The sequence below is a fragment of the Ctenopharyngodon idella genome, chromosome 2, assembly GCF_019924925.1.
Source record: "Ctenopharyngodon idella isolate HZGC_01 chromosome 2, HZGC01, whole genome shotgun sequence".
NCBI classification, from domain to species: domain Eukaryota; kingdom Metazoa; phylum Chordata; class Actinopteri; order Cypriniformes; family Xenocyprididae; genus Ctenopharyngodon; species Ctenopharyngodon idella.
The window spans coordinates 31723002-31750473 of NC_067221.1; the positions used below are offsets into that span (position 1 = coordinate 31723002).

Sequence of the window (27472 nt, forward strand, 5' to 3'; positions counted from 1 at the left end):
TGTAACTATTTACAAAGTCTGCAAGTGGATCCCTAGTGTTTTAAAATCTGTTCATATTGTTAAAGTTGTGTAGTGTATTCCAACCTACTCTCAGTGGGCTTTAGAGCAGTATGACAGATCTGCTCTGATATGGTGATCATGATGATTAATCCGCACAGAAAAGAAATTCTGAAACACTATTGACTTAAAATAAGTCCTTCACAAGTGTCATGCAGTTTTATGCTTCAACCACAGATGGTGATGAAGAGACCAAAGTTGAGTAGTGCAGCTACTGATTATACATCATTTATATATTATAAAAGATTATGAGTTTAAATTAAAATATTCATATTCAGATTTCCTAATATATTGGATGATGTGTCAAGTCATCTCAAAATATGTTACAGTTTTTTAGGAATGTCAGAACGCCAGCTCAGTATTGGCAGATGCTGACGCAGGAGCCAGCCAATAATGACTCGGCGTTCTGATGTAGAACCTGGAAGCACTGGACGTAAACATGAGAATCTTCTCTTCTGTGTCATATGAGAATGACACATAAGAGAAGATACTGTTGAATAGATCAGTATTCTCGTCTCTTCAGAAAATGAAGGTTGAACCACTGCAGTCATGTCGACCATTTTAACGATGTCTTTAGCCGATTACAGACATGTTGTTGAGCGCATGAAAGCAGTGATCTCGTCATTACAACTCAATTTCTGCAATACTTTCATCATAACTAACCGCACAAACGCAATGCAACCAAGACATTCGTTGAAAAAAACGGGAGTTTTGGCGCGAGTCCAGAACTGAGTCACTAATAAACTTGCGCTGTTTGATTGACAGCTCCAGCGATTGTAAAGGGAGCGTTTATTTAATCGCTTTCTATATACATTTAATCACCATTTAAATAACAGATTATTTTTATCCTACTATGAGAAACAATGTGAAGTTGACCGTTTAGTCACTGGTTTGATTTAACGTACTGACACATAGACAAAAAAAACATGACTGTACATGAATCATTACATATCAGAACAGGCATTAGAATTAACAGTTAATTACAGTTGTTGCATTACTGTCGAGTCCATATCGTAAAAGTCTGTTTTCAGAATCCAGAATCCAAGTTCATTTTGTGTTGTTTTTGGGAGTTTGAAATGGCTTGCCAAAGCGAACTCTAGGAAAAGTTTGCTCCATCTGCAAAACACCTTCGTACTACCATTTGTCCGACAAGAAAGTAATAGGAGGTGTGCACTGAGGCTTCGCCTTCTTTCACATGGAACTCTTCTGACTCATTTCATCTGTTGAGTTTGTTGAGGTAAGATCTCTGTGGGTGAAAACATGAACACTGGATAGCCACTTTATAGTAGAAAATGAAGGTGTGCTTCTGATCAAATGAGGCACTGACACTGTTTTTCATGTTTGATACTGTAAAGCTGCTTGCTTTTAAGTAATTTTTGAATAAAATGCCATATAAATCAACATGACGTGACTTTACTGGAGTGCTAATTTGCAGAGCTCGTGCTAACACACCCATGTTGTTATGATCAGATGCTTTTCTTATGCTTTCTATAAAAACATGCTTGCCGTTTTCTCATTTTTGTAGTGTTTATTTTGTTACTGAGTGGAAAGCGTGCAGCATATTTACAGACCTTTTTCACATTTCCGGGTTTCTCAGAAGCGGAAGTCGTCATAGTTGGGTAAAATTCTATAGCGGTGAATGAGAGAATTCATTAAATACATATTTTTTGTGTTTTCATTTGCTCAAATAGCAAAAGAAAAACTTCACAATAGTGTTTTCACAACTCAAAGATGTAATTTTTGCTGTCACTCCCATAGCTGCTGTATTAGAAACACCCTCACAGCAGCGTTAACTAGATTTTTGTAATTTGATGCAAAGGTAATATAATACTAAGTATAGTGTTATAAATGTACCTACGTTTAAAAAAAAAAAAAAAAAACCTTCCTACCTTGAAATATGTCCTTCGAAGGCAGCATTTTCCAGTTTTTTTTAATCAATGCTATTGGTCACCGTTTACGCCTATATGCGGATTTAAACAATATTTAACCAATTAAAAAGGATTTAAAAGAGCTTGTGACAAAACCTCGTAACTCCATTGGATCCTCAAACTGTCAGTCAAACCTCATAACGCCCCGTCTCTATCGTGAATGAACAAACCTCGCAATTCCGTCTGAACTTGATTTTCATAAAAAGTTAATATTATAATGATACATGCGCGTGTTTGACATATATAAAGCCACAACATCAACTCTGATGACACAGTGTTTAATTATTTAAAAAATACGAGGTTTTCAAGCATGACTGCTTGAATAACGCGTCTTCGAAAACATGACACAACGGACAAAGAGAATCTGGGGAGAAATCGCTATGGTTTTTAACATACCGGGTGAGTGTGGAAAGCTATAGCTAATGTAAACATTACCTGTTTAGATATCAGCGACGATCTGCTACATATATGTTTACATCCGCTTTCCAATGAGATCACATGAGGTGCTCCTCTGGGCATGATAATTTTAATAATATCCTGCAGTGTGTGCATGTTTGAGATTTGCGAGACATAGAAAAAAAAAAAAAATCTCCTTATGTGTGTGTTGCAACCAGATTTCATAATCGGTTAGGATTTAAAAACTGAGTTTTCACAATCCAAACAACATCCATCCATTTTGGTCGGGCACCTGGCAATTCCACTTCATTTTCCTATAAATAAGTACAAAGGTCTAAAATATTATTATAAAATATTAAAATATTATTATAAAAATCTGTGATGGTAATTTCTTAATTTTTGTCAGGAAATCTTATTCATCCACTGAGAAAAAAAAATATATTTTTAGTATTTTAAAAAGTACTTTTAAAAAGTCATTTAGTACAGAACAGCTCATTATGTCGGTGTGAAATAAAAAGTTATGGAAATGTAGAAATTAAAGTTGAAGTTGCAATAAACCGTCATTAACCCTTTAATGCATTAATTGTTGAATCACAAAATAATATTTTTTTTAATGTTTGTTTTGAAACCCATGTTGAATTTTTTTATTAAAAATTTGCGATTTCATAATCGTACTAAGCCACATCACGATTTCAGTTTAATTTCGGATAACGTGCAGTGAAGTCCTAGATTAACCTCACACACAGCAAGCACACAACAAATGCTCACATCACACAAACAAAATGTGCTCTGTCTCACATACTTGCAAAACTGTATACGCATGCTACTGAGGTAAATTTGTTCATTGCACAGATCGTTTTTTTTTTTTTTTTTAATGGTTATGAAGCATGTTTGCGCTTCTGCAAGAACAAATGAGGTTTGTTCTCCCATGTCAACTACAGTTGGGCTTCTGTTTTTGTTCACTGATCAATGTTTATATGTGAATAAAAGCCTAAATTCAATCTATTCGTCATATAAAGAGATCGTGTCTCTTCAGAAATTTTGACTAAATTGCTCAATTCATAACGATTAGTTTTATGATCTCTTTCTGAACTTTTTTTTTTACGATCTCGAACTCATTGACAGTTGCGTGGACTGTCAATGGAGCGACAGAAATCTCTTAGACTTCATTTAAAATATCTTCATTTGTGTTTCAAAGATGAACAAAAGTCTTTACGGGTTTGGAACGACATGAGGGTGAGTTTTTTGTTTGTTTGTTTTGTTTCATATTTGGGTGAACTAACCATTTAAGGGTGTCCATCTTCCCCTGTATCTTGAGGATGTGGACAACAAAGTTGCATGAGCATATAGTGCGATCAGATGTTCAGAACAGAGCATAGACTCGGCATGAAGCCTTTTCTTTCATAGTGTGTGAAATATGAAGCATTTGCTGCAGATAAGCTGATGATTCACCACTAAGTGTTGATAATGTTATTCCTCCATCTTCCTCCATCCCCTCCCCCCGTTACTGCCTCTCAGAGCTCAGTTCAGTGCTGTGTGTAGGTGTACATGTGTGGGTGAGCCCATATTCATTTCATGTTTGCATTTCAGCTTTTTTCACTGGCAGGTACAAAGAAGCCAAATTGTGAAATAATTAATAGTGTTTGCTCATGTTACACTGATTGATAGAAATGTATGCCACGACACAAAGGTACAAACATAATTGCTTGTTAAGACATATGCAAAACACATTGTTAAAGCCTTTGTGTTAAAGACGCTATCATACACTACAGTACATTTGTTAAATGTTGTTAAACCTTAAGACAGATTATTGTTAAACATACTGTCCTATTTTTTGATTCCCAATATGCTTTAAACACAGTACATGTAAATTCTCTATTGATTTGATCAGGAAGCATTACATAAGTTCTTTTGAATCACAGATTGAATGCTCTTGTAAGAAATGGCGTTTATAAAAAACGGATAATGAAACAGGCTCCTCTCTGTTCCTGTAGCTGATATGAAGGATTTGTTGATGCAAATCATGATGTACAATAGTACGGACGTGCTGCAGCTCCGGAGGCTACAGAAAGATTCACAACCTTGAATTTTCACACCATTTACACCCCCAAGCACTGCTTTCATCCACTCACCCACTCACTCGCTCCATGGCTCGCTCTCTTTCTGACTCTAGCTTTTTCCTTTTTCCTCTTCCATACTGTAATTATTATTCTCTTATTCAAATGTATCTTTGAGTTCATGACTTTAAATTTCTCCTGAATATTAACAATCGTCTTAGTGCTCAAAGATATTTTTGTCAAATGTATTTATCACTGTGACATTTCTGGGAAGTGCACATACTGCTGAAACAGCTCTCACTAATAATGTTCACACCGCATGCCAAAGTGCCCACTTCCCATTTCTTTTGTGAGGTTGTTCACATGACCTTTTAAATGCGGCACATATCAGGATGAACAGGTGACATTCCTAAACTGACCTGTGTGCACGACATCCTACCCTGATATGTTATTATAGCCTCAACTAATTTAGGAATATTATTTGATCTTAACACTTTCTATTAGAAATTCATTAACATTAATTAATGCATTAGGTATCATGAAGTAACAACACTTTTTTCACAGCATTTATTAATCTAGTGGTAATTCATATTATAATACATCAACTTTAAATGCTAAGAAAATGAATGTTAATTATACCTAATGCATTAACCTAACCTTGATGAACCTTGTTGTAAAGTGTTATTTATTATATCACATTTTATTTTTTATAAAAGAATATTTTAAAAATGTATAAAGAACCATTTTTACATCTGAACTTCCACTGTCACTGTGTAAAGCATCACAACATTTGAGGAGTCTTACATCAATGTATAAAAAATAACATTAAAGGTGTTAGATGGAAAACAATTGCATAATTTGCATAATGATTTAGGCCACATTTAACAGCTGTTTTGATGAAGCCTGGTTTCCCTTTTCATTTGTGTGTGTATGTATGTTTGTGTTTTCCTCAGGATTCTGGCCACTGCTGGTTCTCATATGAATATTCCAGTGGATCTGAGAACCCTGAGGGCTGTGCGTGTGTTAAGACCCCTCAAACTAGTCTCGGGTATCCCCAGTAAGTTACTCACTCATCCAATTTCCATTACATATAATAATCAAAAACAAGGGTGTTCCCACTCAGTCCTGGAGGGCCACTGTCCTGCAGAGTTTAGCTCCAACTTGCCTAACAAAGCTATTTAAAGGCAAGCCTGCAACCTTAGCCGAAAAAAACACTGCAGTATGCAGGTTTTTTTTATGGATGTCAATGGAGGAGAGGCTTCACTATGCTGAATAAACCACTTTTGTAAGGAAATAGCTTATCATTTAATGAATCGACAGCCCATCGAATAATCTTCAACATGTTTGCTGTTAAACATTGGTTTTAGATTGATCTATTTTTAGAGTTTACACCAAAAAAAAAAAAGCTGTTTTATAAGAACTTATGTACAATTGCGCGACAGGTATGATTCAGTTTATGGAACTTCTCATTCATTTTTATGGTAACCACAAACATTGATTGACTCGCACAACTCTGAACGAAATTCAGTGACGTCAAGGCTGTAATGTAATTGGGTATCAAGGCATACGTGATCCAAGTTAGCCGTTGTGCTTTTTTCAATGGTACAGCCACGGACCCTTGTATCTCCCAATAATAAGACCATCTCTGTTTCTAATAGAAAGACCTTGATTAGCTGGTTTAGGTGTGTTTAATTGGGGTTGGAGCTAAACTCTGCAGGACAGTGGCCCTCCAGTAGCAGGATTGGACACCCCTGATTAAAAGCAATGTCATTTTGTCACTATAGACACATATAAAACACTATATATGTATGTTGGTATTAAAAGTAAAATCACATATTGGAATTAAGTACTTTGTATTAATCCAGATTAATTCCACCAGGTTTACAGATAGTTCTGAAGTCCATTATGAAAGCGATGGTGCCCCTGCTGCAGATCGGTCTTCTGCTCTTCTTTGCCATCCTGATGTTCGCTATCATCGGTCTGGAGTTTTACAGTGGCAAATTACACCACACTTGCCTGCCCTCTCCAGATATACTAGGTATGCAGAAATGTTTTGGTCTTTAACTCAAATAAAAAACAGAAATGCAGGATATTTGTGATATGGCAAATGCAGTACAGCTGCCATGCAGAATACAATTTGAAATCTGCCATCTTTGATCTTGGGTGCTGACAGGTTTTTGAATGGTGCGTTCAAGTCCTCCTGGGAAGTTTGTATTTATGAGTTGGAAGTAAGTAATTGTGATATCAAGTGTGTTAAAGTTACTTTGGTTGGAGCAAAATGGCCATTAGGAAAATTAGGAAGATTTTTTTAACTCTACTTCTAAAAAATAATGAATAAAGAATGTCCATCAGGTGTGTTTTTGCTTTTTTTTTTCTATGTTTTTACTCAACTTTTGAAGGTGCTGTATGAATATATGTATGTATATATCAGACACCCAGCCGGGGGTGATCAGTCCCCAGCTTGTGTCCAAGTAGCGCATTACACAATGGATCATCTCTCTTGATCCACAGCCACATTTAAGCTTTTTCTGCAGCTTCTGTGATGTTCTTTGTGGCTCTTTCTAGCAACCCTCTAATACCAAGGAGACTGAGTGTCTGATGTAGAGACTGTCCTGCAAAGCCACTAGGCCCTCCACCCATGCCTCCATACATTCCTCTGCCAGTTCAAGATACTTGGCCTTCTTGTGCTCATGGGTTTTTCCTTTGAAAAACGCAAGGTCTCGAGACACGTTATTCACACATACAAATAAGTCAGATAAATAAATGGTATGCGTATATGGTGTGCTGTCTGAGGAGAGGGCTCCGAGCTCGGTATTGGCCCAAACCTAGAGTACTCCCCCCATATTCTAGTTAGGAAGATAACCAGGCGAGTGTGAGGAGACGGGGTAGTGGAGGGATGCTGAAAAACTGTCAAGGAACATAGGTGAGTCGACTGATTATTTATGTAGTCCTCCACTCATGCTGATTGGGTAGACATGTTGATTACTGATTGCTGTCTGCTGGTTAGAATGGCGTGATGATTGGATAGATCATTTGAAAGTGTTCCTCCCAAACTTTGTTAATAAAACATAATTTAAAAGTTGGACTGATTTTAACTTGAGTGCTGCATTTTTAGAACACCGTGTCATGTGCAAGACACGAGCGCAATGGTCATACACGTCCATCTAGTGCGTGTTTACGTAGAAAAACAATGGAAACAATGGGTAGTGCATTGGAATGGAAAAACGCATTCTGTGTGAACGACCCCTTAGGAAGACAGTTTAACATGGGAACCTGAATGTTGTTGACCACCACTGTTGATGACACTTATCCATCTCAATACTGAGCTCAGGTCTGTAGTGATGTAGAGCATTGCTAAGCTCATTTTTCTCCTCTGATTCGGAGTCTGAACCCAGCAAGAGGATTATCACAGGGTTGTGGAATACCTGTGCTGGGTCCTGCTTCTTCTAGCATCTTCTCAAGGCTGGACAACACCTGTTCCCTCTCTGCTCTTGATAGGCATTAAAAGTCCTTAAAAAGTGGGTCAAGAGCTGCAGCCAGTTTCAGCCATTCATGTCAGCTTGCCACTCAGCAAGGTCTTGAAGGCAGCCTTACCTTACCACACACAGTAGGCTGGATCCTCATCAGAGACCTTCGTTAAAATGGCGAAGTGCAGGCAGAACCACAGAGCAGGAGATATAAACCTCACCCCAAGGAGTTCAGTTCCTGAAGTGTAAGATAAATAAATATGAACAATAAATGAAATTCAGTATAAAGTTTAAGCAAGTCAAGCTTATTTATTTAGCATAAATTTATAAAGGATGATTTAAAATCCTTTACATTTTGTAGTGTTCATTTCATGGAATTTTTAAAGACTTTTTTTATTGCCATGGGCACCTTTGTCTTGCTCAATAAGAGCTCTAAGACATTTAGGCATGATTTTCTGTGGCACAAAAGTATATTGTGTGACACAAATACATTTTAATCAACAAACAAACAAATGCAATTAAAAAATAATGCAATAACAATAGGATTTGTGGCACTGAGGTCTGCAGCTTGTGCAGTTTGTCCCACTCAGCTGCAGTCAGCATGGTCTAACCTGTGTTTCTGTTGGAATAAGTAGCTTTAACAACCTCTTGGTTCCTTAAGCCAAATACAGTTTGAGTATTTTGCAAAAATAGATTTTATAGTTTTACCATAAATTTTCTCACCATGAAAATAGCCACAGAAGGTGGTGTTAAAAAACAAACAAACAAACAAACTTGGTTCCTTAAGAGACAGGTAATCATAGCGAGCGACGAGTTCCACCTTTTATTAGTTGTTCTCTTTGTTGCTGCTGATGTAGTTCCTCTGTATTTAAAGGGCTGTGCTTAAAATGTCCTACAATTTTGCGACACTGTCAATGCATCAACAAACCCACTGTCAGAAAGGCAAACAGTGCTGGTCCTCTGCAATATGTGTTTGACATTGCATGTGATCATACGGAAGTTTTCTTGCTGCAGCAACCATGTTTCGAGCTCTGTCTCTTCCGATGGTGGATGTCCCGCTCCTCAGCCTCTGTTAGGAACTGTTTGGCACATGCATCAGAATAGTGCCATGTGACTGTCTTCAGTACCGTTAATGCGAAAGACTGAAGTTTCCAGTCATGATTGACGAAGTGTGTAGTAACACCTAGACTTGTGATTACTGACCGAGGTCCAATGATCTCCAGTCAGGGCAACATATTTAGCTGGAGCTAATACGTCCTCTTTTTTGTATGGTGGTTTGTAGGTTGTATTGTAGGACGTAATTCGAAATGCTTCAATTAACCCCTTATCTTCCACAGTATTAACATGTTGTATTTGTTTGTTTTTCCGATGTAGACTTGCTACATTTGTACTGCCTGCTCTCAGTCAGGTTTGGTGGAGCATGTTGACTGTAGCAGCCAGGATTGTGCTAAGTGTAGAGCTTTCTAAAACATGCTTTGATTTTAGGTGGTATTTCAGGCTAGAACTGCTTCGATGGTATGTAAATTCCTTATTACAGATAGTGCAAATGACTTTGGTTTTATCAATGGTTCAAATCAGAGTTTTAAATTTAAAATTTCCCTTCAGAGAGCCAAGCAGACCTTTGCTGTCGTTTTGCATCATGCTCATCACTAAGCTGCCGCTTGCAGTCTTAAGATGATGTACACTACAGGTCTGTGGCGAAAAGGGGCGAGGCATGGTGCGTTAAAAATGTGTTTATTGTAATTGTACAATATACAATATACGATATAAGTATACCATAATTGTACAATACTATCATATATTTTGCATGAGACTTTTTATTGTAAATGAAAAATAGCATCAGTACAGACTCTGTATTTATTGCATCTGCCATTTTTTTTCTCACTGACATGCCCCCAACTCGAAATCTTAGGCCTTAAAGAAAGTTCAGAGTTTCCCACTTGTAATTATGACTTTGTAGTGGGGTTCATTTGTGTTTAACTTGTCAAAATGATCTTTCCAACATGACTTGAACGCACCATAAGCCAATCACCTAAATCTAACCATGTGACTTATGCCATGTGATTTATCACTTAAAGGCCTCTGGAAAATTATATCATGGCAACTGTGATTGGCTGAAGGCACCAGCAGAATTCTCACAATCCCAAGCCCTTCATTAGTGTCTATCCTGAGCTGTGACATCAAAGGCAGCAGACAAGGAAATATTTAGATCTATTTCACACTCCAAAAAAAAAAAAAAAAAAAAGAACCAATATGAGTACAACATCTAATGTTATTAACAATTTTATTTTCATGAAAATACACAGACATTTCTGAATGGCCATCAATGGAGAAAGATGCCAGCAGAGACTAACAAGGTCATGCTAAACAGCAAAATGTTTGACTGTGATTGAGGTGAAATCTAGGGTGTTTCTCAAATGGAAAGCTGTGTCCTAGTAAGGCTGCAAAATTAGGCTTCCACGTCACCAAGCTCCTTCGAAGGCAGTCTCAAGGCATCCTTGGAAGGCAACCTTTGTTTTGTGCTCTTCATTCAGTGCATTTTGAAAGATGCATCAAGTGTATCCTTCATTTTCTCCAGTCACCCACAATCATCTGAACACATTCCAATCCGTGAAAAGGAATCTACAGAAAATGAGTCGGAACTGAGCTCATCACATTTTATTATGAAATGCAAGACAGTGTACGTTTTCTTTTGTTTAGTTGTAAATTAATTGCTGATGTAAACCACCGGGAGTCCACAGCCTTGTTGTTCACTGTATTGCATTCAGTGTTAGGGAAAGTTGCTTTTAAAAGTAGTGTTACAATATTCTGTTACTCCCTTAAAAAAGTAACTAATTGCGTTACTTTGTTACTTTTTATGGAAAGTAATGTGTTACGTTACTTTTGGGTTAATTTTTCTCACCTGAGCTGGGCTTGCTTGATTGTTTTATTTTTGGCAAAAGTAAAGGCCCTTTTACACCAAAAGTGAAATAAATGAGCTTCAGGCTGAAAGAAATGCAAATTCACACCTGTACAGTAGAGGGTGCAGCTCAAACAAACCTTTCAGCTGTGCTGCCATTCTGGATGGCAGAAGAATAGGATGCAAGAAAAGAAAGTTCAACACTCTTACATCAGCAATAAAAAAGAAAAAGAAAAAATGAAACACAAATGTGATGTTTAACTAAAATCATTTTTGCTTATTAGTATGATTAAATTGGATCATTGAGGGTCAGCAGCAAAAACTGAGTTATTTTTGCAGTTGACTTTATTGCATATGCATTTGTAGGAGTTTCCCTTTCAGACGCAAAATTTATGGGAGGAGAGTATTTAAATGAATCACGCAACGTGATTTACTAATGTTTGCGCTAGTCAATTTACTGGTATTTGCGTCTTAACCCATTTTGCGACATGACTGCAATTGTTGCTGCTAGGAGTAGACACCGCAGAGAACAGAGAGCGTGTGGTAGAAGGGAGAAAATATTTAAATTTCTTTGGAATGCCAGAGGAAGACATTATCCGTATATTACATGTAACAAGTTGCACCTGTCGACCCGCACCTGATGAGCTTCAGCTCAAAGCATCAGCTCTGCTTGTTTGCGACCGAGCCCTAATTTGCACTGCTCTTGGTAGATTGCGTTGGTCATTATGTAAATGATTTAACTGCGCCTGTGTTCTTTGATTTGCGTGTCAGCAGTAGATCACGCGCAAAACTTGCCACTCCCATTGCCGCATTTGTGGAATTGCGCTTTCATGCTAATTTGCCCCGTTTAGTAAATCTGGCCCCAAATATCTAACTCTAAAATCTCCCTTGGTGATTTTAATGTAAACTTATTTATTTTGAACTGCAAACAAAGTGAGCATCACTAATATACTGCTTTCACTAATATAAATTGTGTTCAGTTATGTTTGATAAAAAAATATATATATATAATACGGTCGTTTATCAAAAAAACTACAGTAACATAACGTTTCTGCAATCTTTTGATTTACTATAATTGTGTAGTCACTAAATGCATCATATAATATTCCTGTCACCATTCTTTCAGATAATGAGACAGTGGACTCTTCTGAGGTTGAGTTTGCTTGTGGAGTGAGGAAGTGCCCTGATAAATACACCTGCAGTGGCTCTTGGATTGGGCCCAATGATGGCATCACTCAGTTTGATAACATCTTGTTTGCAGTACTAACAGTTTTTCAGTGTATTACCATGGAGGGATGGACTGCTGTCCTGTACAATGTGAGTTCATACAGTTTTATAGTTGACTGATTGGATTTAAATTTACATTGATAGAATACCCATCATTTATCTTTATACATCCTCATTAACCTATACCAACTTAACAAATGAAGCTGCAGTGCCTGCGGTGATTTCTATATAAAAATATGACAGAATCATATATATTCAGTCTCCAACTGAATATCTTTGCTTAATATGACTTATTTATACAGGATTTTGCTCCTTTAAAGGATTAGTTCACCCAAAAATGAAATTTCTGTCATTAATTACTCACCCTCATGTCATTCCAAACCCGTAAGAACTTCGTTCATGTTCGGAACACAAATTAAAATATTTTTGATGAAATCCGAGAGCTTTCTGACCTCCCTATAGACAGCAACGTCATAACCAATTTCAAGGCCCAGAAAGGTAGTAAAGACTAAAATAGTCCATGTGACTGCAGTGGTTCAACCTTAATGTTATGAAGCGACGAGAATACTTTTTGTGCGCAGAAACAAAACAAAAATAACGACTTCAACAATTTCTTCTCTTCCCCGTCAGTCTCCTACGCTGTTCACGTTGTAAACACAGTGCAGTGCTTCCTGGTTCTGCGTCAGAACTCTGGCTCATTATTGCACACACATACATTGTGGTGCTCACGTGTACAGCGTCGACCAAACAGAAAGCTCTCGGATTTCATCAAAAATATCTCAATTTGTGTTCCGAAGATGAACAAAGGTCTTACGGGTTTGGAACGACATGAGGGTGAGTAATTAATGACAGAAATTTAATTTTTGGATGAATTAACCGTTTAAGGAAAAAACAATAAAATTAGAGTTGAAATCATGCTATAAATGTCTATATTGCATTTATTCAAACATAATGTATACTTTGCAGACAGCAATGATTTATTGGTCTGTGAATTAAAATAAAAAAAATAAATAAAAAAACTGTTTAACTATTTAACACAGCACCTAACAATAATCTTCAGGTAATCATTTTCCTCTCAGTTTTTACTTTATACATCGATTATTGTTATTTCTCCACAGACTAATGATGCATTGGGACCCACATGGAATTGGATATATTTCATTCCTCTCATCATTATCGGCTCATTTTTTGTGCTCAACCTTGTTTTGGGTGTTCTTTCTGGGTAAGAGTTTCACAAATATTTCCTTCATAATTTTTTTATGCTCATGTTGTTCCAAACCTGATTTCATTTTTACCATGAAACACAAAAGGAGAAATTGTAATGTTTTTTGTTTGTTTGCACTTTGTACTTGGCACAACAGCACAGAAATAATAATAATAATAATAATAAACAATTACAATGAATGAGGACTATAACTTTCAAGCATCAAAAGGATGCAAAAGCATCTGCTTACGTATTAAGGTAGTTCACATGACTTGTGTCATCTTCTGGAATCATACAGTATGTGTGTGGAACAGACCAAAATTGAACTTAAAATTGAAACTTGAAGTTTAACTTGAAGTTAACTCAAGAACCAGATCTGTGTGATTCATAATTAAAGAATTATCCACAGTGATGTTGTAAACAGGATCAAATTTGTTGATTAATCAATATCACTATTTCTTTTATGAACAATCAAATATGTACCAAGGAGAGCTATAGCAGATGTCAGGATTGTTTGTGAATGAAGTTTTTCTTAAAACAGACAAGTATAAACTACTTTTATTACACTTTTTAAATATTTGTTTGGTGCTTTTTGTATATTTGTTTGAGTCTTAAAACCTCCAGTCCCCATTCATTGTAATCGCATGGAAAAAATGCAAGTAGGCCTAAATGTTGACCGATTTTTCATTCTTGTGTAAACTAATCTTTAATCTTATTTATTCTTATCCAATAATTTCAGGGTTTGATATGCAAGAAAAAAAAAGCTTATTAGTTTTTTAGTTTTCACTCAATGAGAGAATTATTGCCTTCTGGTGAGCCTGTAGTCGTGGGTGGGCTGAAAACCACACACTCTGGATGATTGGTTCACTAGGGATTGATTACTGTACTCTATGTAAATCAGCCTCCACAGTGTTTCTGTTCATGCCTTTATAGATTGTAAAAGGTCAGAACTTATAAAGCACTTAAATTATGTCCATTCTATTAATCATTTACTGAATGTGAACGTGTGTAATGACAGTTAATTTTCTAAACATTTCTTTAGGGAATTTGCTAAAGAGAGAGAGAGGGTGGAAAACAGACGTGCCTTCATGAAGCTTAGACGACAGCAGCAGGTGGAGAGAGAACTCAACGGCTACCGGGCCTGGATAGACAGAGCAGGTACAAGTCAGAAGCATGTATTCATTTAAATCCAAAATATTGCTGGGAATGCTAGTCTACAAATATTCAGATTTGGATTTTTTAGAATGCTGTCAAAATGTGGATTTGAGGACCTGGTCTGTGTTGACAGTACTGCTTGCAAAATACTGGTATTTTGCAATTGTACATTTTTTTTTTTTTTTTTTTTTTTTTTGCTGTTAAAGTGATAGTTCCCCCAAAAATTCTGTCATTAATTACTCACCCTCATGTTGTTCCAAACCTGTAAGATTTTCGTTCCTCTTCGGAACACAAATGAAGATCTTTTTGATGAAATCTGAGAGCTTTCTGTCCCTCCATAGACAGTTACACAACTGACACTTTGATGCTTCATAAAGAGATTGTAAAACTAATCCGTATGAATTGAGTGGTTTAGTCCAATTCAGTAGTTCATTTTCTGAAGAGACATGATGGCATTATATGATGAACAGATTGAATTTAGGCTTTTATTCACATATAAACATTCATCAACTCACACAACAGTGTGGTAAAGGGAAGCTCAAGCATGTTTGCTTGACGTGCAAGAACCAATGAGGTTCATTCTCGTGTGTTACACAGAATGTTTGAGCTTCTGGAAGAGGTTTGTTCTCACGCGTCAAGCAGGTTTGTTTCTAAATTAAATCTAAATATAAATCGATCAAGTCTCTTCAGAAAATTTGAACTAAATCTGGATTAGTTTAACGATGTCTTTATGAACTTTTTAAAGCGTCAAAGTGTCAGTTGTGTACAGCAGCTGTCTACAGGTTTGGAACGACATGGGGAGAGTAATTAATGACAGAATTTTCATTTTTGGGTGAACTAACCCTTTAAGAAATTGAACAGTAACATGTTTACAGATGTATCATGGAGCTTGTAATGAACTGTTGTCTGATAAATGAGTTAGGATGGATACTGGTGCCATGGTTTTGTATCAGGTTCTTGTATGCTTTGTTAGTGTTTGCATTGGTTGGCCGATTAGTCTCGTTCATTCATGTTGATTCATTCATGTTGATCAGTGATCATACTTTTTTTTTTTTTTTTTAAATCTATTTTAGCATACAGTGAAAGTGAACGTGATGTGACGTTAATTTGTCTTCTGCATTTAATCCATCCAAGTTAGTGTACACATTAGGAGCAATGAATAGTGAACACACACACAAACTACAAACCGTGTACACACACAATATAATTGGGGGTCTGAAGGGCACCTCAGTCGTGGTTATTGAGGGTGGAAGAGAGTGCTGTTCCTTCACTTCCCCACCTACATTTTCCTGCTGGTAACCATTAGGCCACAACTGCCCCATACAGTTTGTATGTTTAACATGCTGTGTATACGTAAGGGTGGGAAACAAGCCTGCAATACCTGGGATTGGATGCTTCAAAACATTGATTCTTTTAAATAATTTGATATGTGGCAATATGTTCTCACTACCAACTCATCACATATGGATGCTCGGTCAGGAGCATCACTTTTTAACACATCGTAGCCCTTTATTTAAAGGGGTCCTGAACAAGTGTCCATATGTGGCGAGTTGGGAGCGGTGGCGGCTAGTGGGTTTTAAATTAAAGGAGGCACACTATATTGGAATCCCCTGCTGAGGATTATTATTATTATTATTATTATTATTATTAGCTTAACTGCTTTAAACTGTCTTTTTGCTCACTTATAGACAGAAAATTTAAAGAAAATGACACATATACAGCAAGATAATACAAATATAATTTCACTCACCTAGTCTACCGCTTGAAGCAAACATCCTTCCTGCCTTAAATGTCTGTGAAATGTCTGTTAAAAGAGCGTGTTGGGCCATTAAGTGAAGCTGACTGCTGTAGCCTATATATTCAACTTAGGCGTGGAGTCTTCCTTCATTTTTAATTTGTAGATACTGTTTGAATGATAGCTTGGTAAATTGTTGGCGATCAAATATTCAATAATACTACTCTCCATAATTAAGATACCTGGTACATTATCAGCACAGCGGTAGCAGTTCAAACTAATATCATGTAACATTATTCACATAATTTACATCTCTATGATGATTGGTTGATATACCAAGGGAGGCTAGCCTCCCCTGTGATGGATCTTTTCTTAACTCTCCTAAGCACTGAATGTAAAACACTCGATGGTGATTGGCAAATTTTTTATCAACTGAGGCACAAGACGAGCTCAGCTCTTGTGCCTCCCCCTCCCCTTCTCTATCCCCTTAGCGGTTGTAATGACAGCGGCAGATTCGGCACGTTCGTGAAAGAACAGCGGTGCTTTCGATTTCAGTAACATGTTATGGTGTTACAGGGGTGAAATTAAAACCAAAAATACACATTCGGAGACATGAAATGAAATGAATAACTGGGAATTTTATTAACATTAAATCCTCCTCTCATTTTCATCTCAAAATTTTGGGTAGGCTGTGCCTCCCTTGCCACCCCTGACGAGCCACCACTGCTTGGGAGTGAGAATGTGTTGCTAATTCAGATAGCTTGAAAGAGACAAAAGGCTTTCATTAGTCAACAATGAATTGAAGACAAAAAAAAAAAAAGTTATCAGAGAAGGGTGGGTGAAATGTTCTGGAGGAGTTGTTGGGAGACAAAGAGGAAATGTGGTTGTATGCTGAGTGGTAAAAGTGCTCTTGAGACCAGTGAGACATCAAGTGATTTTTAGATGCCACTGATGCAGTAATATCTGCTGACGGGACACAGTAGATGTGACAGTAGCTAGTAGAAACAATGCTGAATGTTCAAACTTGGTCTGCTACTATGCTACTAAAATATTCCCAGTACACTCTTAAAATGACTAAAACTACTGTGGTATAAGGTGTTTGTTTTGAAATGCAATTTTATTTGTATTCTTTTGCTTTTTAAAATCATTTCAGCCAGGCTAGCAAAGTTTCATGTCTTTACCCAGGTTCAGTGACAGACTGTGCTCTGATTGTGTACTACACCTACACCACTCTTTTCACATTTCACCCTGCCACCCACCACCTGAACACAACATTCAGGTGAACATGAGTGTGTGAAGCTGCTCATTCTCCCACGCAGTGAAGGGTCAACGAAAAGGTGACACTGACTCACTGACTGGAGTGTTTGTATATGTGCATGTCTGTGCTTAGAATAGTTGATGCTTCTACAGTATAGCAGATCACTTTTAAGAGGCCTACAGCTTGTCACACTTTTCCACAAAGCAAACTGAATAGACCAATAATCAATTTAATCTTGAGTTAATTATGTTAATTTAATGTTAATATGTTATATTAACTCTCTCTCTCTCTCTCTCTCTCTCTCTCTCTCTCTCTCTCTCTCTCTCTCTCTCTTAAAGAGGAAGTAATGCTTGCAGAAGAAAACAAGAATTCTGGGAGGTCAGCGTTAGATGGTATGAATTTCATTTTAAGAGAGCTACACAAAAATAAATGTATTGTCTTATTTATGGAGAGTTTGGTTTTTAAACCAGTTTTAAACCTAAAATGCAAGACTTTTACATAAAATTAAAAATGTAAAAATCTGTTTTGAAAGCGCAGATTTAAAGACTGCTGTTATTGATTAATTTTGATAATAATAATCATACATTTATAACCTGTGGAAGAGTTTAGCCCAAAATAATATTTCTTACGGCTTCTAGGCAGAGCCTCAATAAAAATAAATAATAGCTATTTTCAAAAAGTAATAATTTGTAATGGAGATGTCTTCACAGGTTAAAGGATTAGTTCACTTTCAAATGAAAATTACCCCAAGCTTTACTCTACTTCAACTTGTGAAGAAAGTGTAATGCCTCTCGCAGTTCAAAACGTTTACGCTACGTCCTACGCCTTCAGTATTCAACTTACGAAAAAAGCTTACTGACGTGACGTAGCTAGATTTTTTACTTTTTAACTTGTTAAATATGGATATTTTTCTTAAACAAACACATCGCTACGCTTCAGAAGGCCTTTATTAATCCCCCCGGAGCCATATGGAGTATGTTTTGCTTTGGATAGATGCACTTTCTTGAGCTTTATACTCATTGGTCCCGTTCACTGCCATTATAAAGCTTAGATGCGTCAGGATATTTATTAATATAACTCTGATTGTGTTCATCTGAAAGAAGAAAGTCATATACACCTAGGATGGCTTGAGGGTGAGTAAAGTTGGGGTAATTTTCATTTTAAAGTGAACTAATCCTTTAAAAATGAATTTTTGCAATTAAGTAATGACAGCTACAATAAATGCTTCAGTAACACTTTATTTTAGGGTCTTTTAACTAGCTGCTTATTAGCATGCATATTACTAGAATATTGGGTATTTATTAGTACTTATTAAGCACATATGCCTTATTCTGCATGACCTTATTCAACATTCTTAATCCTACCCAATACCTAAATGTAACAACTACCTTACTAACTATTAATAAGCAGTAAATTAACAGTTTATTGAGGGAAAAGTTGTAGTTAATAGTTTATATGTGTTCCTTATACTAAAGTGTTACCAATGCTTCTAGATAGTAACAACATATTTATTATATATACTGTGGCTCTCTATTCCTTCATGATAAGAAACATAAGGCCAACAAGTGGTGCCATTTAACCCTTTTAATTTTAGTTTTGAAACGGGCCACCAGCAAGAAAAATGCAAGGCGTCGAGGACCAGGGGAGGAGAAATATTCTGACATCTCTACAGTTGGTGAGTAAAATATAAATGTCATCTCTGTTTTCATTCACATTAAGACTTGACTTGTTTTGCTTTGTGTAATCAGTTTTTATGTTTGGGGTACCATTCAAAATTTTCTTGTCTTAACAATTTGATTGATTGAAGGGAAGGAAACAGCTATGATTAACACACATTCCATGAATTCTTCCCCATTTTTTCAGGCTTTTGAAATACCATCTTTGATAGTCTGATAGTAAACAAACAGCAAATTACAAATTACATTCTTTGAGACTATGGATTTCTTTTTTCTTTTGTGTGTCAGGTGGTCCCCGACCAAGAGTTGGTATACGAACTGCAAGACGAGGTCCTGCTGCTTACATGCGGCGCAAGGAACGCATGTTGCGAATCTCTATTCGTCGCATGGTTAAAACCGACAGCTTCTATTGGATAGTCCTCAGTCTGGTGGGTCTCAACACCATCTGTGTTTCCATCGTTCATCACAATCAACCGGAATGGCTCACTGTTATTCAGTGTAAGTGTCTAATCCCCCCCCCCCCCCCCCCCCCAACTAATACTGACTATTATATTACTGCTTCTACTAAAAGTAATAATAATAATCCTGATAAGAATTGATAAGTGGCATATATATATATATATATATATATATATATATATATATACATATATATATATATATATATATATATATATATATATATATATATATATATATATATACATATATGTGTGTGGTATACTGTAAGGCCCAACGTGGTATACACCCAATGGGCCCAACGGCGGTTTTCCCACAGGACGGGGAAGGTTTCTTGCACGTTCGGTCTTTTAAGCGTGGCAAAGTACCAATTAAATTTAATTCCAATTAAGCTCTTATCTGACTCCATTTTATTATGACCTCGAATTTAGGTTGGCATGACAATTGATTATTGGTCATTTGTATAATAGTTTAGATACACATTTGATTATTCTATTTTACTCTTTACTCTTATTGTTCTCGTTCATTCGGTTCTCAGAGTCGCACAGGGTCCTCACAACGGCCGTTCATTTATTATGCGGGCCCACGATCACAAACTGGCCAGTCTTGGTCATAGACAGAGGTAATTGACTATACTATTTAGAGGGTTGCTCCCATGCTCACTCACTCTAAGAGTATTTTATTTGGTCCCCATAGATCTGTGTACACTTGAATTAAAGCAACATTATCTCTAGTCAGAGGTCATGACCACTACTCCAGATATAAGCCAACCAATACTTTCTCTAATAGTAGTTTTGGTATGGTCATGCCGTGGTTTCCCATGTACACTTAGCTAGAGTAACATTATATTAAACAGAGGTAAGGCTCACCCTATTTAGGTTGGTCAGTCAACATTCTGTTGCCCTAAATGGAAATTCCCTTTATTAGCCTTCACAGTCTAAGTACACTTGAACTAATGCCAAGCGTTAGTCGGAGCTCTAAAATCTCAGTTGGTGTGCCCAAATGCTCCACTCAAAACTGGACTTTAGTCCGTAACTAATCTGACGCAGATTTGCGGTAACAATGGATACATCATAATCTACTGGAGTCAATAATTTCAGAGTAAGTCAGAATAAAACCAAATGTAACAATTTATTAGTCAGGTAAATGTATCATGCCAATTACATAATCAATTCAAAGATGATCAATACAAAACATCAAATGCTCAGAAATAGAGTAGAAGATGTATACCTGACATTAGAAAAATGCACATTGCTGATTACAGAATCGCGCCCTGAGCCTTCTGCAACATTTCTTTAAATACTCAGACCAAGACAAAACATCCCCCAATGTGGGGCATGAACTTACAATAGGAATTTGCATTGACTAGGGTCATAGACCTAGGGAGTTCGCACCTTGTTGGCGAACAGGAGGTAGTTTAGATGAAGGACCCTGGGAAAGGGGCACACCCACGATAGCAACCAAAGTATCTCTAACTTTATTACCTTTTGGTTTACTTCCATGTAGACGAGAATGTGTAAAGGGAAGGAAGTGGGTGAGAAGGAACAAATGTGAAGGAAGGACAGGTTGGGAAGAAGCTTTCTCGCAACTTCACTCTGTGGGGTGTGGAGACAAATGGCTGTATGTGTTTGTACTGTCCACATCTCAGGAGATCAAAGTATCTGAGGTTCTGTTTATCTTACAGTACCAATCAGGCATAACATTATGACCACTGACAGGTGAAGTGAATAACACTGATTATCTCTTCATCACGGCACCTGTTAGTAAGTGGGATATATTAGGCAGCAAGTGAACATTTTGTCCTCAAAGTTGATGTGTTAGAGGCAGGAAAAATGGGCAAGCATACAGGATTTGAGCGAGTTTGGCAAGGGCCAAATTGTGATGGCTAGACGACTGGGTCAGAACATCTCCAAAACTGCAGCTCCTGTGGGGTGTTCCCGGTTCCCTGCAGTGGTCAGTATCTATCAAAAGTGGTCCAAGGAAGGAACAGTGGTGAACTGGCAACAGGGTCATGGGTGGCCAAGGCTCATTGCATGTGTGGTCCGATCCAACAGAGAAGCTACTGTAGGTCAGATTGCTCAAGAAGTTAATGCTGGTTCTGATAGAATGGTGTCAGAATACACAGTGCATCACAGTTTGTTGCGTATGGTGCTGCATAGCCGCAGACCAGTCAGGGTGCCCATGCTGACCCCTGTCCACTGCCGAAAGCACCAACAGTGAGGCACGGGCGCATCAGAACTGGACCATGGAGCGATGGAAGAAGGTGGCCTGGTCTGATGAATCACATTTCCTTTTACATCACATGGATTGCCAGGTGCGTGTGCGTTGCTTGCCTGGGGAACACATGGCACCAGGATGCACTATGGGAAGAAGGCAAGTCAGCAGAGGCAGTGTGATTCTTTGGCCAATATTCTGCTGTGAAACCTTGGGTCCTGCCATCCATGTGGATGTTACTTTGACACGTACCACCTACTAAGCATTGTTGCAGACCATGTACACCCTTTCATGGAAACGGTATTACCTGGTGGCTGTGGCCTCTTTCAGCAGGATAATGCACCCTGCCACAAAGCAAAAATGGTTCAGGAATGGTTTGAGGAGCACAACAGCGAGTTTGAGGTGATGACTTGGTCTTCAAATTCCCCAGATCTCAATCTAATCAATCTAATCGAGCATCTGTGGTGTAGGCTAATATCTTAGTGCCAGATACCACAGCAAACCTTCAGGGGTCCAGTGGAGTCCATGCCTCGACAGGTCAGGGCTGTTTTGGCAGCAAAAGGGGGACCAACACAATATTAGGAAGGTGGTCATAATGTTATGCCTGATTGGTGTATATATATTTATGAAGAGTTCAGATGCAAAAACCGCAAAGTCCGTCTGACATGTTTTCTTTTACATGAGCATTTTTTTAACAGGCTCCTATATTTAGGTTCAGTAATTTCAATAACTTTAAAGGAATAGTTCACTTTCAAATAAACATTTCCTGATAATTTACTCACCCCCATGTCATCCAAGATGTCCATGTCCTTCTTTCTTCAGTCAAAAAAAAAAAAAAAGGGTTTTTTTATATATATATATTATTGTTTTTTTTTTGTTGTTTTTTTATTCAGTTTTCACACAATATTAGTTGTTTTCATGCCTTTTGCACAACATTGCACCATTTCATGCTTTTCATCTTCAGAAAGATCTTTCTTCCTCCCCATATTGCATGAGAACTGTGACTTGCTTAATAATGTGGAACAACCTCTAAGTAGGGTTTCCATAGACCTGGCAAATTGTTTTGTCTGAGATTGATACCAGTTATCTAAAAAGACATGGATAAATAAAAAAACAAACATTTTCTTAGAAAAACTAAAATTTGAATGTTTATTCTACTGAAATCTTACTGATATGTCACTTGCATAATAATTTGAAACGCGGTGTAAGTCCACCTATTTGGACAGGAAGACATAGTAAAACGTCAGTTTCTGTCAGTTTTACTGCAGCAAAAGGAACATTGTTGTGTTTACTTGCTGCTTGCGAAATCCTTTGATTGCCACTGTAACGATGGACAAAACATGATAAAAAACTTGCAGCTGGGCAATTGAAATCTGGTTCATACGCACACTGTCATTCTTCTTGAAATCTTATGATTCGATTTGCTTCTTCCGATTGGTTCTTCTGTGGACTTAGAGGCTTTTGCTGACAAAGGGAAGTGGTTCTTCTGTGGACTTAGAGGCTTTTTCTGACAAAGGGAAGTGGCTTTTAGCGGTTTCTGCCAACGAACCAGTATTTCTGAATGGGCTGATGCTGGGATTTAGTGGATTTGTGGAAAGTATTTGATGTGTGGAGAGCATTCGCTCAATATCATTATCTCATTTTTGACTTACTAAAGCCGGATTTAGTATATCTGCGGGTGTTACGGCTCCGACGCGGCCACTTAACGTTTGTGTTTACACCAGCTGTGCCGCGGCATGTTTCAGAAGCGTCCCAGAAGCACCTTGCCGTGCCGCTTTGCTAAAGATAGACGCCAAGTCTGTTTTTGATGGACGCTGCGTCCAAGCCGTGCAGTTCAAATACAAAATAAAGTCAAAATAACCACCCTATGTAGACTCCTGATCATATTTCACATCACTAGGAGGCCAGAAGTTGATGACAAGAGATTCAAAGTTAGAAAAACTTGAAAATCTTTTATCATTGTCATCCATAACTGGACTTTTAAATGTATTAACTTCATCTGTAGGCTACAGCAAAACAAAGTAGGGCATAGCAATATACACAATTAAACCAGACAAAATATAACCATTTAGCTATTAAAAAAAAGAAATAAAAAAAATTCAAGGAAAACAACGTCAGACAGGCAAATCTCATGGTCTCGTGAATCCAGCCGCTTCGCTTCTGAAATGCTCCTGGTGTGAGTTGACAGCGTGTAGAGGATGGAAAAAAACCTCGCCGGAGTCGTAATCTGCTGCAGACGTGTGCAGTGTACATAAAGGGTAAGGCTTTACAGCTGGGACTGGTCGGTCTGCGCATGTGACAACTATCTCACAAGCTTTACACAAAGCTGGCCTGTATGGCAGGGTGGCAAGAAAGAAGCCTTTTCTAAAAAAAATTGCCACACTCAGTCTCATTTGCACTATGCAAAAACACACTTGGAAGACTCTGATGCCATCTGGCAAAAGGTGCTATGGCCTGATGAGACCAAAATTGACCTTTTTGTACTGAACTCCAAGCGCTATGTTTGGCAAAAAGCAAACACAGCACACCACCCAAAGCACACCATACCTACTGTGAAGCATGGTGGTGGCAGCATTATGTTGTGAAATGTGTTTGGTTGACAACATCCCCGAATTAAAACAGGTTAGCCTTCTTCCCCTTTCGGACCAAAACAGATTTTCTGGTAAAAAGGAAGGGGGACTGTGCATAAATGTGTCCAACAAAGTTCAGTCTACAAACTGCCACCCCTCTGAATCAGCAGAATATTTAGCAGTTAGGTGTCAAACTAACTGCAGAGAAAGTTAACAGTGGCTGTCTTAATCATTGCTGTCTAGATCCCCTCAAATGCAAAAGCACAGGGCAGTATTTCCCAGGACACACTGTACATTTTGAATGTTTCTCTTATTATGCCTTAATGCACCTGACAACTACCTTAATCAATAGTAGAGTGCCAAAAATAGATGTGTCAGATAAGGTGTGCAGTGTTGGGTGTGCTCTAGCACCCCGGCTGTTTTTTTTGTTTTTTTTTCCTCGCTTTACATTGTGTGTTCTATCCTTTAAAAGTTGAGCTTGTACGGGCACATTCACACATGTGCACTACAATTGCTTTGTGATACTCCTCCTGACATGGAGAGGACAGTGGAGGCTTTGGTTTCTGCTCTAAAGGAGAAAGAATAAGGGTCACAAAAGCAGAGAAATACATGCTGATGTGCCTGCTGTTCTTGGAGGAAGACAGAGAGAGAGAGGAAAAAAAAGAAAAAAAAAAGAAAAAAAAAAGGAAAACGAAGGTGGTCTGTGTGAAAAACAGGGCAACTGTGATTGTTGCCACCAAATGGACCCACCTGAATAAATTTAAACACATAAGCATAGAATGAGTACAGGTTACAAATATTTAGGCTGCACATGCGACCACGCCCCCTGCTGAAGCTGAAATTTACATCACAAGAACTTTGCGTGAGGCGTAGCAGCAAACAGAAAACTAGAGCTTTTGAATTAAAGTTGACACCGCATTAAGTGAACTCTTAACCTGCTACTTACCAGATACCAAGAGGCAATTGTTATTATAGCAGGTAACTTCAATCATAACAGTCAGAAGAAAGTCTCCCCATACTTCCATCAGCTTGTCTCTATCCCTTCTCGAGGCATCTTTGATCATGTCTATACCATATGAGACCAACATTCAGCATTTCCTCGCCCCCACCTCATGAACTCAAACCTCTCCTGCACTGCGTATCAATGTGTTTCAGACACAAAAACAGTCATGTCATCCATCAAAATGTGGAATAGCCTCTCCTCTGATTGGTGGACTTGGAGGAGTATGAATTGTCGATCATTTGTTAAATAACAGTTGTTAATATAACAAATGATGTGCATTGCAAAGTTTGCTTCTTCAGTATTTGCAGATTATTTTTTTTCACGTTTCTATGGTATACTGGAAAATGATAAGCATTTAATAAGTTTTAAAGGTTTTTATAAGCAAAACATTCAATATAGGTGAATAGTCAATATTTACAGTGTTGACCCTTCTTCATAACCTCTGTAATTCGCTCTGGCATGCTGGATATTAGCTTCTGGGCCAAATCCTGACTGATTGTGAACCATTCTTGCTTACTTATTAGTGTTTGGAGTTGATCACAATTTGTGGGCTTCTGCTTGGCCACTCAACTTTTGAGTATTGACCACAGGTTCTCTATGACACAGACCCAAAATTTCAATATAATGCCCCAAGCCATGCTGAGAAATGCATGGATCATCACCAAATTGCTCCTGGATCATTGGGAGAAGTTGCTTCTGCAGACGTTTTGATGCCATTATTTATTCCTAGCAGTGTTTTTGGGCAGAATTGTGAAAGTCACTCCTTTGGAAGAAAAGCAACCCCACAAGGATGGTCTCAGGATGATTTACTGTTGGCATGACACAGGACTCATGGTAGCGTTCACCTTTTCTTCTCCAGACAATCTATTTTCCAGATGTCTCAAATAGTCGGAAGTGGGCTTCATCAGAGAAAATAACTCCAAAAATAACTCTTCTGCTGTCCAATCCTTGTACTTCCTGTAGAATTTCAGTCTGTCTTTGTTTTTTCTTGGAGAGAAGAGGCTTCTTTGCTGCCCTTCTTGACACCAGGTCGTTGTCCAAAAGTCTTCACCACACTGTGCGTGGAGATGCGCTCACACCTGCTGCCAATATTGAGCAGCTCTGCACTGGTGGTAACACAATTCCTTAGCTGAATCCTCAAGAGGAGACCGTCCTGGTGCTTGCTGGACACTCTGGGATGTCCTGTAGCCTTCTTCACACTGCTCTCTCCTTGAAGTTCTTGATAATCTGGTAAAAGGTTCTTTCTGGTGCAATATTCTTTGCAGCAATTTCTTTGCATGTGAGGCCATTTTAATGCAAAGCGATTATGGCTGCATGTCTTTCTTTGGAGGTAACCGTTGCTAACACAAGAACACAATGACTGGAAGCACTTCATCCCTCCTTTTATAGTAATCGGCTTGCTCATATAATCCAATCAGGATGATTACTGAATGATACTACTCTTTCACACTTTCCCATGTGCTGATGATATGATTAGTGAAATTATGTTAGCTGGTCATTTTTTGCCAGGGCCAAAAAACAGTGAACATCATACAATGTCAAGACACCACACAGAAAGGAGTTGAGAGACCTTTAGCTGTGGTGAACAGACAACAATCTATCACTCATTGTCATTAAGACCGGAGAATTTTGTTTTGTCTGGTGTGATGTTGAGGTGTAAAGAGTTAACAGATGGGTTAACATCACAGAGGACCTCACCCAGAATACCTCTTTCTTAGTAAAGGACAGTGACTACACTTCCTCAAGAGACTCAGAAAGGCTGACATGAGCACACTCTTCCTCAGATACCTCTACAGATGTGTTATGGGGAGAATCCTGACCAATAAAATCACTCTGGTTCGACAAGTGTTCCACATGTGAACTGAAAGACGTTACAGTTAATGTTAAAGACATACACTCAGTGCCCAAAAATGGACATTAAGTGTCCCAGGTCTGTTCTTAGGAGTGCAAGGATCAACAAGGCTGCCTTTTTTCCAGTGGCTTTCAAGCAACTTAACATATGATCATCTCCCTACTACTTACCCATATACACTCCTTCCCCACCTCATCCTGCCTGAAAGACACTTGTCAAGTCAAGTCATCTTCATTTATATAGCACTTTTTTACAATACAGGTTGTTTCAAAGCAGCTTCACAGTGATAATAGGAACATTAATGGACAGAGATTA

At 38.0% G+C, this 27472-nt stretch overlaps 1 protein-coding gene across 2 annotated transcripts in view; it reads left to right on the forward strand.

The window, feature by feature from the left end:
- cacna1eb (calcium channel, voltage-dependent, R type, alpha 1E subunit b) overlaps window positions 1–27472 on the forward strand; it is a 120765-nt gene that overhangs the window by 30582 nt on the left and 62711 nt on the right. Inside the window, exons 4-11 of one of the 2 annotated variants that reach the window (XM_051876205.1) lie at window positions 5392–5495; window positions 6318–6476; window positions 11931–12121; window positions 13150–13253; window positions 14278–14393; window positions 17722–17775; window positions 18978–19058; window positions 19348–19557. In XM_051876205.1, coding sequence (XP_051732165.1) covers window positions 5392–5495; window positions 6318–6476; window positions 11931–12121; window positions 13150–13253; window positions 14278–14393; window positions 17722–17775; window positions 18978–19058; window positions 19348–19557 — 1019 coding nt within the window. Of the gene's footprint in view, window positions 1–5391; window positions 5496–6317; window positions 6477–11930; window positions 12122–13149; window positions 13254–14277; window positions 14394–17351; window positions 17463–17721; window positions 17776–18977; window positions 19059–19347; window positions 19558–27472 lie in introns of those variants that run through there. The other variant, XM_051876213.1, reaches the window with a different exon arrangement.